Here is a 14,549-nt window from a genome sequence, read left to right on the forward strand (position 1 = left end):
CAGTTTACGACAGCGCCGTCGTGTTTACGGCTTCGGCGCGCGCGCCTTTCCTCCTTTTCCCCGTAGCTGAGAGAGCCGCGGTCTGCGCGGTCGTCGGCCGGGTCCATCTGTCGCCATCGCGGCTGGCCGAGGCCGTGGCAGGTAAGTAAAGTGTTCCGCATGGTTCCGCGGACCTCCGGAGCCGGCGTCGGCTTGGCGCGGCCTTCGGGGCCTCCCGGAAGAGACCCAGTACGTCCCCTCCGGCCGCCGCTGTCTCTTCGCTGGGAGGGTCAAGAAGCCGCCTTTGGGCGCCCCAGGTCCGGCACACTGCCTATGCGCGGCACGGCCCTGTTGGGTGGGCCAAGGGCTGGTCGACTTTAATAATACCATTTAACCACCTGGGTTTCAGGGTTTCTAAAGTGACCGAAGGTTCCCTTGAGTTTCTGTGAGTGAGGTATTAGGGGCGCTAAACTGAGAGGTGTTCGGCCCTGCTCGGATGATTTCGATCGGTCCAGAGGTTTCCTTCACTTTTCTGTGAAGCAGAAGGCGTGGATGGAGTGGATTTGATCTGTGATCGGAAACCCTCTCCCCCAGGGGCTTGATGGCGTACGATCTGTTAGGCCCCGATAATCTACACGGTACCGGGGCGGGCCAGCCCTTCTGCCTGCTCTGTTGGTTCCGCCCATCCTGCCCCTGTTGCTCGTAGAGCTGTCACTCCAGTTTAACTGAATGGCTGTTGCACCTACTCTTCCATTCTCACTCTTATTTTGCATACATTGAAGCCTAGGGACTTCCTCCTAACCCCTGGAGAAATGCTTGTCAAGCCTTTGGTCTCATTCCTTCTTGAGCTCTGACAAAACACTAGATTTTTTAACAGCGTGTCTTGAAATGTTGTTGTTATTAGGGGTGGTCTAAAACCCCAGTTCTCAATAACCGAAGAATGCTGGACAAATCTGGAAATCAAATCTATTTTGAAAAAAAATGCTTGATTTCGTTGAGCTCCAAATTTTTATCACTAGAATGGGTGTATGGGGGAGTTAGTGGTGTTAACTCATCTAGCATGGTGTTGCACACATAGTAAGACCTCCGTAAGTACTTAACGTGAATTGTTTTGAGACTGCCACCCTTCCTTCAGTCCTCCTGCTGTCGTATAGCTTAAGTTTAAAGCTTGAGGATGAAGCCTCAGGTTCATTCCCTGTTGCTGTCACCAGTGTCACCTCTGTAAGAAACCTTAGTCTCCCCATCGTGGGGCACTGAGAAGAGTTACCAAGTTCAATTCATACCTGTGCTTTTTCATTGCTCTCCTGCCTCCAGAAATACTGATGTAATGAGTTTTCCTCTGGGAACTCATCTTCTTCTGAAGATTACAGTGAATAAAAGTGTAGAGATTTTTGATAGGAATAGTCAGGCAGGTAGCTCTGGAGCTCCTGGTGTTGGCTCTCCTGAGAGAAGTAGATAGCATTATGCAGTGTGTGGACTCTGGAGCCAGGCTGCCTGCGTTCAAATTTTTCATCAACTAGCATTGCAAGTATGAGCAATTTCCTAACTTCTCTGTCCCTCAGTTTTCTTACCTGAAATAATACTGACCCCTATCTTAGGAGTGTTGGGAGGGTTTTTTGAATTTATGCATGACAAGCTCTAAGAAAAATGCCTGGTACTCATAATTATGAATATTTGACGTGTGGCCACTTACGACCTATGGTTTATAGCGACCTCAGGTGTCTGGCAAGCTTTTGCTTGATTCTGTATCTACTTGCTCTATGTAAGGATTTGCACTGATGACAGAAAACTGGAATAATTGGAAAAGGAGGTCAAATTTCAGGATATACTTAGGGACTCTTTACTCAGCATTCTGTATGTGAATGTATTTCCAAAGACTGAATAGCAATTGTGTGGCAATTTACAGTGAATATTTTCATATGTGTAACTGCTAAGTCTTTCACAATGATCTTACGATATAAATAAAACAGGGATCTTATTTCACAGATGAAAAGACTGAGGTTTAGGGAAGCTAAGTATTGTATGCCATGGTGAAGGTATTTTTGAGATTATTACTTGTGAAAAAGAGTTACTACATTTCATCAAATCTGAGACACCACTGAATTTAAGAAGCACCATTACTTTATATAACAAAGAAAAAATTCCTATTAAGATATGACACCCCAATCAAGCATAAGATACAGCTTCATTTCAAAGATATTATATAAACTGAAAAAAAGTAGGTGTCATATGATACAGTGAAACACAGTCAACTTTTTTATCAGTCTTCTGGGCTTAAATATTCACAATATTACCTACAAGAAAACATTAAGTTGGTAGTAGCTCAATAGTCGAGGTTCCATTTTGTGTGTTGCTTTTTAAATTTTGCCGTTTGTGTTTTAGCTTGCCTTGGGGAGGCTTTTTGTACTTTCTTCAGAAAGCTACTCACATTATTTGTATTTTTAAGGTTTTAGAAGATGGCAAAATTCATGACACCCGTGATCCAGGACAACCCCTCTGGCTGGGGTCCCTGTGCGGTTCCTGAGCAGTTTCGGGATATGCCCTACCAGCCATTCAGCAAAGGAGATCGACTAGGAAAGGTACTTGCCTATCAGCAAGCATCTGAATCTTTTAAGCTGTGGCTGCTACTCTCTACAAGTTCACTTCAGTTTTATTCTCTGAAAAGCGTAATTCCTGTGTTCCTTACAGGGACACTAGCTGGGAAAGGTTATAGCCTCTGGATACTAACAGTAGTCGTGGGAGAGCTGGGCACTTACAGAAGCTTTGTGAACCAGTCCTTCTGGTGCTTTCCTGCACTGTGTCTTCACTTACAGGGGTTTCTGGGTCAACAGAAACTTGCCTGATGATCTGTGTGCTCTGTCTTCCCTTGTTGGTCTTCTAGGTTGCAGACTGGACAGGTGCCACATACCAAGACAAGAGGTACACGAGTAAGTGTTCTCAGACTGACTGCCTGGATCAGGCCTTGGAAGGATTTGTTAGTTTTTCTAGTAACCTCCTGAAAGTGTTCAGAATGGGAACAAAATACCGATGATAGTTCATAGTTTTTAGAGGCATATTCTGGAATGTGGACACTAACCTCAATTTTTTGGAAATAGCCCCAAAACTTAGACTGTGCATTGAAGAAGTTTGACCTATTATAGTAAGATTTTTTTTCCCCCACCTTTGGGGACCAAGAGCCCTTTTATAGATGTGTTGACACATGCATGCCATTGCTTGGGATTTACTGAACCTGTGAAGCCAGTCAATCGACCTGGGTTTACAACCCCTGATTTTAAGATCCTGATGAAGTAAATGGGTTTTTTTTTTTTCTCTGTACCAGGTGAGATTGTTAGAAGTGGCTACCTGGAATATTAAATTAAGATTATCTGAGGCTGAGGTTGGTAGAAAAGTATATCATCACCTATTAGATGTGTTTAACTTGAGTGGTACCTGTGTGTCCCATTATTTGCCTTTAAAACAAAAGTAAATCTTATATTCTTACAGTAGATATAGGCAGAGAGTGAAATGGGCTTGAGTTCCACAGACTCAGTCTTGACTTAATTCTTTAGACCAGAGCTTTTCAAACTTGAGTGTGCATACAAATCACCTGGGGATCTTGTTAAAATGCTGATTCTGATTCACTGGGTCTGGGGTGAGTGTCAGTCTTGATGTTTAAGAAGCTCTCGGCCAAGGCTAAGGGTCCTAGGACTACACTTCACAAAGCAAAGCTTTAGACAAGTATGTATTTGTAAAGTCTGTAGCTGGTAGTTACTATACACTGCCAACTTTGCCTTCAGATAAGTACTCCTCTCAGTTTGGTGGTGGAAGTCAGTATGCTTATTTCCACGAGGAAGATGAAACTAGTTTCCAACTGGTGGATACAGCACGCACACAGAAGACTGCCTACCAGCGGAACCGGATGCGGTTTGCACAGGTAGGCCAAGAGCCAGCAATCTGACCATGTTGGGACTATTACAGTTGGCTGTCACCTGCTAAAAGTGCTACTTTGTGAGTACCAGTGAGAGGAAAGCATGTTCTCATAGGTCTTGTGGTGACTCTTCAGTAGCTGTTCACTGGCTAACTATGCCTAAGTAAACTTATACTAAGTCCAGGGATGCTTTTAAAAGTTTTAGATTTGTGTTGGTCAGTGGCTGGGACAGCATACCTCTGTGCTAAAAGGGGATGTTTGTGCTGGATTAAAAGGTGCCTATTGCCTCACTTAATTGCTGTGTGCAGCCTTTATTAAGAAGATGGTCCAGTCGGCCCACATCACATTGTATAATGAGGCAAACTGTAATTCTAGTAAGAGCCAGTAAACCTCCAATTAAAAAAAAAGTGTAAATATCCATCTAAGCTAATTCCAAGTACTTACTCTACTAAAACCCCCAGACTTGATTCTGTGTAGTAAAATGTACAGCTTGGAGTTTTGCACCCTAAACTTACTCTAAAGACCTCCCCTCTTGAGATTGCAACATATGTGCTCCTAAATCAATATGTTTAGACTTTCAAGTATCTTATCTCATTTCCAGACATGTCACGTGTTCATAAAGCTCTTGATTCCTAGCAACATATAGAAAACACTTGCTATTAAAAACACTTCACAAGTTATACTCACTGTCAGCCATTGCTAGCATTCTGTCACTAGAGAATACACAGCAATATCTGTTATGTTGCAAGCTTTCAAGATAGTCTGAACTTTAAAAAGTTGGTCCATTAGTTGTATCTGGTGGATGTAAATTTGCCTCCTAGTTCACTTTGTGTCAAGAGCTAAAACTGTGAACCTTACTTTCTCTTATTGGTGGGTAATAACTGAAAATAAAGATTTTATTTTCATGCTCACTTCTTAGAAGTTGTAAAAAAAAAAAAAAAATTCTCCCTATTGTAAACTTAATCTTAAGATTTTAACATGGATGTTTTCTCCTTATTCACAGCGGAACCTCCGTAGAGACAAGGATCGACGGAATATGTTGCAGTTCAACCTGCAGACCCTGCCTAAGAGTGCAAAGCAGAAAGAGAGGTGAGATTCCCATCCTACCAGAATAAATCATTCTTCCATGATTGACCATACCCTGAGATCACTAGGCCAAAGCAGGAGAGTGGTTGCCTTCCCCACATTGAAAAAAAAACACCTTCCTAAAACTGGTTAAGCCTCTATTTTAGCCTTGGTATCATTCTCCAAGGGCCAGTTTATGGCAGATAGCGTAAGTGGGAAACTACTTGCCATGGACATGTGTGCAGAAGGGAAACAAAGGCAGATGAGAGAGCTCTGCAGCTTGCCTAGGCTCAGTCCTGCTGTGGCACAGCCCACCACCCTGGGTCTGTGAGCTCCCAGGAGCAACATGTGTAACAGCCCTGCCTAGGCTGGGGCTGCCAGTTGAATAAAACAGAGCTGGTCAGTAGTGGGGGCAGTATGCCTCTTCTTGAGCTTCTTTGACCTCTTTTGGTCTGTTGTTTTTCATTAAGCCCCCTTTTTCCATAGTTCAGAGAAGTCAGTGGGGATGTTGAGGTTTAGTTGAAGGCAGTGGCAGCTTCTGTCTTGAAAAGGCCATTGACTTGGAACTTTGCACCAAAAGCACAATTTTTCCTGTCTTCCTAGAGAACGCATACGACTACAGAAAAAATTCCAGAAACAGTTTGGCGTGAGGCAGAAATGGGACCAAAAATCACAGGTAGTGTATCCATATAGAATTCTGTCTAGAAATTCTATTTTGTTTGGTTGCTTGTTTTTTTAACAGCTTTATTGGGATGTAATTCACATACTACAAAACTCACCCATTTAAAGTGTACAGTTCACTGGTTTGCAACGTATTGCACAGAACTGTATAGCCATTATATAGTCAATTCCAGAACATTGTCATGGTTCTTAAAAGAAACTCAGTACTCCTTAGTAGTTAGGCCTTATACTTCCCTGCCCTAGGCTACCACTAAATATTCCTGTCTCTGGATTTGCCTTTTCTGGACATTTCATATAAATGGAAACATACAATATGTGATCTTTTGTGACTGGCTCCTTTCACTCAGCATCATGTTTTCAAGGTTCATCCATATTGTAGCATGTGTTGGTAGGCACTTCATTCCTTTTTATTGCCAAATTTGTTTTGTGAGTGTACCTCATTTTGTTTATTTACCAGTTGATGGACAGTTGGGTTATCTACACTTTCTGCTATTAGGAAAAGTGCTGCTATGAACATTCCTGTACAAGTGTTTGTATGGACATTGTGATAATAGAGGACACGTGAGCATGAGTAAAGTTATAGTTGTGGAAGTTATATTTTGCTGGACATGATGCTGTATCGAAAATAAATAGCTAATACTCTTAAGAGAAACATAAAGGAGCTGCTTCCTTCCGCCCCTCAAAAATATGTAAACATAAAGATACAACATTCCCCGGGTGACATAGTTACCTAAAATTCCCATTTGTTTTTGAACTCTTTGCCCCTTCAGTCCTCTTCTGGATTGTCAGCTCCTAAGAGTTAGGGATTCTGTGTCAAAAACAAAAACAGCCAGGATGTAGTAAATGTTCCAGATATATTTACTGAATTAAAAAAGCCCATCATAGTGTTAGCCTGCCTTTTGCTTAAGTTTTGCACTGATTGTAATCTTTTGCCTCCAATGATTTTCCACTACAGAAACCCCGAGACTCTTCAGTTGAAGTTCGAAGTGACTGGGAGGTGAAAGAGGAAATGGACTTCCCTCAGTTAATGAAGATGCGCTACTTGGAAGTGTCAGAGCCACAGGACATGTAAGTGGCAATTTATATCTTCCACTAGGCTCTTGTGTGTGCAAACCAGCTGGTGGTGAGGGTTTCCCTAAGCCTTGGTATTTCCAAAAAGGATTTGAAGCCACTTACTCAGAAGACATCACGTAAGATTAACAGGTGTGCACTGATGGACAGTGACTGCATTGGGGTAAGGGTGGGGACTTGATAATATGGGTAAATGTAGTGACCACATTGTTTTTTCATGTGAAACCTTCATAAGAGTGTATACCAATCGTACCTTAATAAAAAATTAAAAAATTAAAAAAAGAAGATTAACAGGTATGTTTAAAAAAAACTAAGGCCAAGGGAGGGCTAGCAGTAGTTTACTGATAAATGTCAGATTTATTTCAACTTCTTGGCATCACAAGCAAAAGAGAAATAAAATTATGTAGCTCTTTTTGGCAGAAAGAGAAGAGGAAGAAAACAGAAATCTTCTGATAGCAAACTTCAGATTTCTTTGATCTTCCTGGAATCTTGATCAAAAGAGAAAATTAAGTTATATAGTTAATTTTGGCAGAAAGAGAAACACAACAGTTCTTCAGGAGAAGCACAGCTTTTCCTGACAATTCCAAAGAGCTCCTTAACCTCTGGACAAGTAGGTGGGAATGACACGGTTCAGAGCTAGCACCAGGCCCGAATGCCATGCACCTAGATGCCTCTAACTGCTCATTTCCCTGTCGTGGCCTCAATCTCCGTCTTTAAAATGAGACTGAGCTGAAACAGTTGTGTTCGTGCAGTTCTGTGGAGCACATCAGGAGCCTAGGGTACAGGGACCTGAGCGAACACTGAGAGTCCATCATTCCTGTTCTAGTCAGGATGTTTTCATCTCTCTTAATACTAGACTTCTGGATAAGACTTGAGATTCCATAGCTTAAAAGGAAAAGTAGGTGATCTTCTTCCCCTGTACTTTTCACGTCCTGCTCACCCTCCCTCAGCGAATGTTGTGGGGCCCTAGAATACTACGATAAAGCCTTTGACCGCATCACCACGAGAAGCGAGAAGCCCCTGCGGAGCATCAAGCGCATCTTCCACACCGTCACCACCACAGACGACCCTGTCATCCGAAAGGTGTGCGCCCTCTTCTGCTGCCGTTGCCCCATTAGGAATGCTGCCAGCATCCACAGCTGAGACCTCAGAACAGAGGGCGTGGGGATACATAAATGCACTGGGCCTTGGGAACCCCTTTAGATGAGAGTCTTCTGAATCAGATTTAGGATTAGCTGATAACGAAGGCAGTTTGCTGGCTCGACCATAAATGTTGGTGTTAATAAGCAGAGCTGGACTCTAAACCAGCTCTACCGTGCTTCCTAGCTTTACCTCTGGGATCTTAGTGTTCTCATCTACAAGATGGGGTAACTGTACTTGGCATGTGCCCCTGGGGTGAGGAGGAGGGCACTGTGAAGTGCCCTCCTGGAACGTGACGAGTGTTCATGAACTGCAGTTCCGCACGCCTCAGGGTGATGACAGCCAGCAGAAGCTTGCTGGCTGATGTACTGCAGCCATCCTCGACAGCTGGAGGTGTGTGCGTACGTGTAACTGTAGGTGTCAGAGTCCTTACAGAGGAGTCCTGTGCTCCGAGTGAATAGACAGCCAGACCTCAGTATCCTTACATCTTTCTCTGTCTGCCCTCTTGGCAGCTGGCAAAAACTCAGGGGAATGTGTTTGCCACCGATGCCATTCTTGCCACACTGATGAGCTGCACCCGCTCCGTGTATTCCTGGGACATTGTTGTCCAGAGAGTCGGGTCCAAGCTCTTCTTTGACAAGAGGGACAACTCTGACTTTGGTAAGAAACCTAGAGGGATCATCATAAACACAGTGGGGGTTTTGTTGTTCCAGAGCAGCTAAAGAGTGGTTAAAGAACGGTCTGTCCCAATCTGGGCATTGACAGCTGGGGCTGTACGGCTCCCAGCCTGCTCAGGCACATGAGGAGGGACCATCACTGCACTGCCTCCTGGAGGCGGCCGCTTTGAGTCCTCAGGAGCCCCAGTGAGTGCTTCCAAACGGTGGGCATTTGACTAGCACTTCCCTGACTTCTCTGTCTTCTCTCCTTACTATCTTCAGTACTTCGGTGGTATTTTTCTTTAACGCCTTTTTTTACTTCAGTGTGTTTATTACTTCAAAGGGAAAAATACATATGTGTATGTTTTATACTATATACATACATTATACATACATGTATAAGCACACATACCATGCATGAAAAACAGGTCACTAAAAAAACAGCAGTGAAACGAAATAGTGTAATCATATTCCACACCTGAGGCCTAAGGCCTTTTCTTTGTTACAAAGCTAACATTCTCTTGAGGAATCCAAAAAGACTGAAAAGGGCTCACTTTCTTAGTGTGATTGAGCTTAATGTTAAATGGGGTCTAAAGCTACCCAGGCTACCCAGGAGTGCTGCCTTCCTCCCCTCTGTGTCCCACACTTGGGAGACCATGTTAGTAGATGGTGGTTCTGTGAAGGAAGGGCCTATGTCGTTTAGGTGGCCACATCTCCCTGAGGTGCCGTGATTCTGTTTGGTGGGCAAGTGACCATGTGCCACTTTTGCAGACCTCCTGACAGTGAGCGAGACTGCCAACGAGCCCCCACAAGATGAAGGTAATTCCTTCAACTCACCCCGCAACCTGGCCATGGAAGCAACCTACATCAACCACAACTTCTCCCAGCAGTGCTTGAGAATGGTGAGGAAGTGAGAGTGTCTGGGCATCAACTTCGTAGCTCATCAGCTACTGTTCATTGAGCATCTGCTTTGTGGTAGGGTCTGGGTTGTTGGGTTGAGCAGGAGTTGGGGTTCCTTCCTGTCACAGAGGAGTTCCAAGCTTTGGGCTTTGAGGCCTGACTTGGAACCTCAGGCCCCCCCGACTGTATAGCTTTGTGGTGTCAGGCATATTTCTTTTTACAGTCAGAATACTAATACTTGTTTCACACGGACACATTGTGAAGACTCCCTGAATTATTTAATAAAAACACTGTTGTATACAATTAAACTAGTAAGTTGCTGGGGACACAGCAGTGAGCGAATTCCTGCCCTTAGAAGACTTCTTTATAATGGGGGAAGAAAAACAATAAGCCTTAAATATAAATTGTGACAAATGGGGGTGTGTGCTATGGAGAAAAACGGAGAGAAGGGCACAGTTGCTAATTAAATTTGATATGTGAAACACACCGTCCATGCGTGTAAACGCCCAGTAAAAGCTAGCTGTTGTATCTATTGTGATTCATGGGGAGCTTGCTTGTGGTCAGTCGGGAGGGATAAATAGGCATTCAGCACATGTTGAGCATAGATCCCCTTCAAAGGCTCCAGAAGCCTGTAACTAAGCAGAGATGTGGGGTCTGGCGACAAGTGATCACTGTCTCATGACACCTCTGTCATTTTGCAGGGGAAAGAAAGATATAACTTCCCCAACCCAAACCCATTTGTGGAGGACGATATGGATAAGAATGAAATCGCTTCTGTTGCATACCGGTATGTCACCTCTGGTGACCCTATCCTGTGTGGGTGCTGTGTCTGCAGCTCAGGATCCCGGGTGACCAGATGAGTTCCTCCTTCATTGCAGTTACCGCAGGTGGAAGCTTGGAGATGATATCGACCTTATTGTCCGTTGTGAGCACGACGGTGTCATGACCGGAGCCAATGGGGAGGTGTCCTTCATCAACATCAAGACCCTCAACGAGTGGGATTCCCGGGTGAGGCGCGCCTGCATCACCCTTGGTTGGGGACCGCATTTGAGTCCCCTGCAGGGCGTGTTGACAGGCCAGGCATTTGTGCTCCTTGGTTTCCTTTCCCCTTGCAGTACTTACAGAGCTAGTCTTCTGAATTTTTCATCTACTAAGTTCCTCCTTGAGAAAGAGATGGTTGTGTGTGTGTGTGAAGTTGAAGGAACTTTTCTGCCTGTTCTGCACATAGGAACCAGTAAAGCTACCTTCTTCCAGGACTCTTTTCCTCTGTTCCCTTCTGACCCCGGGTGGCCTCTGCTCTGCCAGCACCTGATTGCGGTCTCTCCTCAGGTTTCCTATAAGCCTGGCAGCTCTTCTTTTTGACCTGTTCTTTCACTCAGAGATTCTGTGATTAGCTCAGATTTGACTCTTCAGTAACCTTGGTGAAAAAACTGCTTCCTTTGTTTTTCCACTTTCCATTTCTTTGTCATGTTGATGCTCCATGCTGGTCGTCAGAACCTTCATCATGCCCAGGCTCGTGCCTCAGTATGAAGTGGGCGCCCCTGCTCCTGGTGCTACTGTGCAAAATAAAGGCTCTTCAGTGGGAAGGATAGCTTTGAAGTCAGGCCTTTGTTGAATGAGGGTCTGATGAGATGGAGTATGTGGGCCGCTGCACTTTACTGCCTGTACAGCCAAGGGATTAACATTTAATGCTACTGATTCTCACCTCCAACTGTTCCCGAGCCTCTGTCACCTACTGAAAGAACACACTGGCATGTTTGCTGTGAACCGAGCCGATGGTCTTTCCTTAGACTTTCCACCTTGGTCTCCCTGCAGTGTTCGGTACTGTGTCTCTCTGGCTTTGCCCTCGTGCTACTACACTTCTCTAGTCCTGCGCCATTCCCTCCACGTGTTTCCTTTGCTGGCTGCCCTCCTTTCTGACCCCCAGTGGAGCCTTCTCTTAGGGTCAGTCCCCTATATTGTTCTTTTTGCAGTAATTCTTTATATAGCCATGTGTTCATTTCCTTTTGCTCTGTGACAAGTTAATAGACACCTGGAGGCTTAAAATGAATGGAGGTTCTGGAAGAAAATTCACTTCCCAGCTCATTCTAGTTGACAGAATTCAGTTCCTTGCCATTGCAGGACTAAGTCCCCCAGTCTCTTGCCAGCTGTCAGCTGGGACCTCTCAGCTCCTAGAAGCTACCCACATTCCTTGCCACATGGTCCCCTCTAACTTCAGACCAGCAACAGCACATCAAATTCTTCCCATGCTTTACATCTCTGACTTCCTCTGTGTCTGACCTCTACACCCAGATTTAAGAGACTCATGGTTAGGTGAGGCCCACCCAGTAAGTCTCCTCTCCCTATTTGGAGGGACCCTAATTCCATTTGCAAAATCCCTTTTAACATAAAAGGTAACATAATCATGGGGGTGATACTTACCATAATCACAGGTGCTGCCTACTCGAGGGAAGGGCGTTATGCAAGGGCGAAGGCCCCTAGGAATCATCTTCAAACTCTGCTACCCCAAGCCTCAGCCTTGAATTCTAAAAATGATTCCTCCAATCTGTGGCTCCCATTCCATTGTTTTTCTGCCAAAATGCCTTGCCCCACATCCTCCCCATTACCTGTGGTCCGGCTGCCCATCGGTTTCCTCCTGTTCAGGTAGGCCGCGAGCCTTGAACATCCTGACGCCCTCTCCTTCACACGCGTCTCTTTTGCCAGCAGCTGCGGTCTGTGCTCACTTCATTCTGGATCTCACTGACATCATCACCCTAGTTGAGGGCCCTGTTCATTATGCCAGTTATTTAGTATTTGTCTCCTAACTGACCTCCCTAACTCCCTCCTCCTCCCCACACCGTTTAGTTTATCTCTGCAACGTAATTGTCCAAAACAGTGCTGCCATGATGCAGCACAGCTTTGTGGAGAGACTCTTAAGATGCCACAGCAAACTCACAAGGGTGCTGCAGGGTATTTTTAATTTTTGAGGGGAAAACAGGGACGTCTGCCAGAATATTACTCCTGAGTGGTTTGGAACTATTTAATAAAAGAAATTCTGGTATTTATTTGGGCCTAAGGTTGCTATGAACCAACAAAATTTGGGAACCTCTGCCGTGTGACTTTCAACCGCTTTACTCTGAGTCCAAGTTCCCATGTCTATAAAAGGCGGTTGGAAAAGATGATCTCTGGAGTCTCTTTCTGCTTTGTGTACACACACACACACACACAGTCAGTCTCAGACCTCCTCGCCCCCTGTGGGCCTCCACCTCCAGCCTCTGCCAATATCTCCACCTGGCTAGCTGTTGCACTTTTCTGTGAAACCCTTCTTTACCACATGACACATAATGAGCATTTGTCTCTGCTGTTTGACTCTAATTTTTAACGTGTGTGTGTGTTCTTGTCTAGATGAACTCTTTTATGAAGAGGAATTGCTGAGTGCCTGCTGTGTGGCTGCCTCTCTGCTGCTGCAGTGAGAACAGCCTTACCTCTCATTTACCTGTGGACTCCCCCACTTCCTAGTCAGGGCCACTAGGAGTTCCTTCTCTGCCAGAGGAGGTACCAGACCTTGGGCAGTAGGAGCCCTCCTCTTCTCCCATAACTGGGCTTCCCTTCCGCAGCACTGTAATGGCGTTGACTGGCGTCAGAAGCTGGACTCCCAGCGAGGGGCCGTCATTGCCACCGAGCTGAAGAACAATAGCTACAAGTTGGCCCGATGGACCTGCTGTGCTCTGCTGGCTGGATCTGAGTACCTCAAGCTTGGGTAAGATCCTGTCCAGGAGCTGTGAGCTCATCTTCCAAAAGGAGGGGTCTGTGGGTAGAAAGAGGAGGGCTTGCATTTTCACCCTTCTTTTGGGAAAAGAACCAAGCCAGGTGTCAACATTTACCCGACATTTGGCCCAAAGTGGTGGTGTGTCTCTGTGGGTGGGCCTGCCCGCACCACCAATAACCCTCTCCCTCAACTAGTTACGTGTCCCGGTACCATGTGAAAGACTCCTCACGCCACGTCATCCTGGGCACCCAGCAGTTCAAGCCTAATGAGTTTGCCAGCCAGATCAACCTGAGCGTAGAGAATGCCTGGGGCATCCTGCGCTGCGTCATCGACATCTGCATGAAGCTGGAGGAGGGCAAGTACCTCATCCTCAAGGATCCCAACAAGCAGGTCATCCGTGTCTACAGCCTACCCGATGGCACCTTCAGCTCTGATGAGGACGATGAGGAGGAGGAGGAGGAGGAAGAGGAAGAAGAAGGTTTGTAGCGAGCTTCTTTCTAGAGTCTAGAGTGAGCTGAGGCTGGCTAGGGACCAAGCTCTAGAGCCACACTCCTTTGACCTTGATGTAAAGCTTTCCCAGAGTTCCCTGAGATGTGACTTGGGAGTAGGATTCACCTTTGCTCCAGGGGCTGCTTCAAGAGCCTTTAGGTCACACAAAGGGGTTGGGAGGAGAGAGGTATGTCGGGCTGGGCGCGGAAAGGCGAGGAATCCCTGATGTTAGCCAGTGACCTGACAGAGAAAAGATACCCCAAGTGAGTTACACAGACTTCGCTCTTCCCTGCTTCACCAGCTGATGACTAAAGGAAGCATCTATTAGCCCTGAAGGTCTGAAAGGCTTTAACTTCTGAGTGAAATTGTTGAAAATCATAAGCTGCTCAACATAGCTCATTTCTCTAACATTTTGTCTTTCAGAGGAAGAAACTTAAACCATATGGAGACGAGATGCAGTTTGTAATTCCACTGAGCCTAGAAGGGCCTTGGATGCCTAGTGGAACATTTGTCTGATTCTTGCTCTCTGAAGTTTGACAGATGGAATAAAGTTTAACTCTGTTTAGTCTCTTACCTTCATCACATGCTGACATGATTGACAGCCCTTCTTCCTGCACCTAGTAGGCCTTGGGAGAGGGAGGGTGAGATACAGCAGTTTCTAGCTGGAGCTCATAATCTGGGTCCCATCACGTGTTCTTGAGCATTATTAGTTTTACATTCGTGGTTAGAGGGTGAATGCCCTAGATTTTTTTTGCTCTTAGAACCCCTTGAAATTATCCTTTCTAGGGGAGTGTTGTCAACTGTGAGGCCCCTTATGGAGTCCCCATAAGAAGTCCATTTCCCCAAACATGAGTGCCTGCTGGCTGTGTGCCAGACCCAGCTGCTGCTCTTAGAGCCACAGGCCACTAGGAAA

The 14,549-nt window shown here is 45.5% G+C and overlaps 1 protein-coding gene across 2 annotated transcripts; it reads left to right on the forward strand.

Annotated features, from left to right (window-relative positions):
- Nucleotides 1–3: 3 nt before the first annotated feature.
- Nucleotides 4–14,209, forward strand: EIF3D (eukaryotic translation initiation factor 3 subunit D). Of its 2 annotated transcripts, none has more exons than XM_036891023.2 (15): nt 4–141; nt 2,426–2,558; nt 2,861–2,906; nt 3,756–3,892; nt 4,890–4,975; nt 5,555–5,627; nt 6,588–6,700; nt 7,654–7,786; nt 8,356–8,503; nt 9,271–9,401; nt 10,101–10,186; nt 10,278–10,407; nt 12,996–13,138; nt 13,342–13,625; nt 14,060–14,209. In XM_036891023.2, the coding sequence occupies exons 2-15, from the start codon at nt 2,436–2,438 to the stop codon at nt 14,071–14,073; spliced, it is 1,647 nt and encodes a 548-aa protein (XP_036746918.1). In that variant the 5' UTR covers nt 4–141; nt 2,426–2,435; the 3' UTR covers nt 14,074–14,209. The 2 variants fall into 2 exon arrangements, with proteins under 2 accessions (XP_036746918.1, XP_036746919.1); XM_036891024.2 differs by lacking the exon at nt 4–141 and adding an exon at nt 208–228.
- Nucleotides 14,210–14,549: the final 340 nt, after the last annotated feature.

Source organism: Manis pentadactyla, chromosome 10 (genome assembly GCF_030020395.1).
Source record: "Manis pentadactyla isolate mManPen7 chromosome 10, mManPen7.hap1, whole genome shotgun sequence".
NCBI classification, from domain to species: domain Eukaryota; kingdom Metazoa; phylum Chordata; class Mammalia; order Pholidota; family Manidae; genus Manis; species Manis pentadactyla.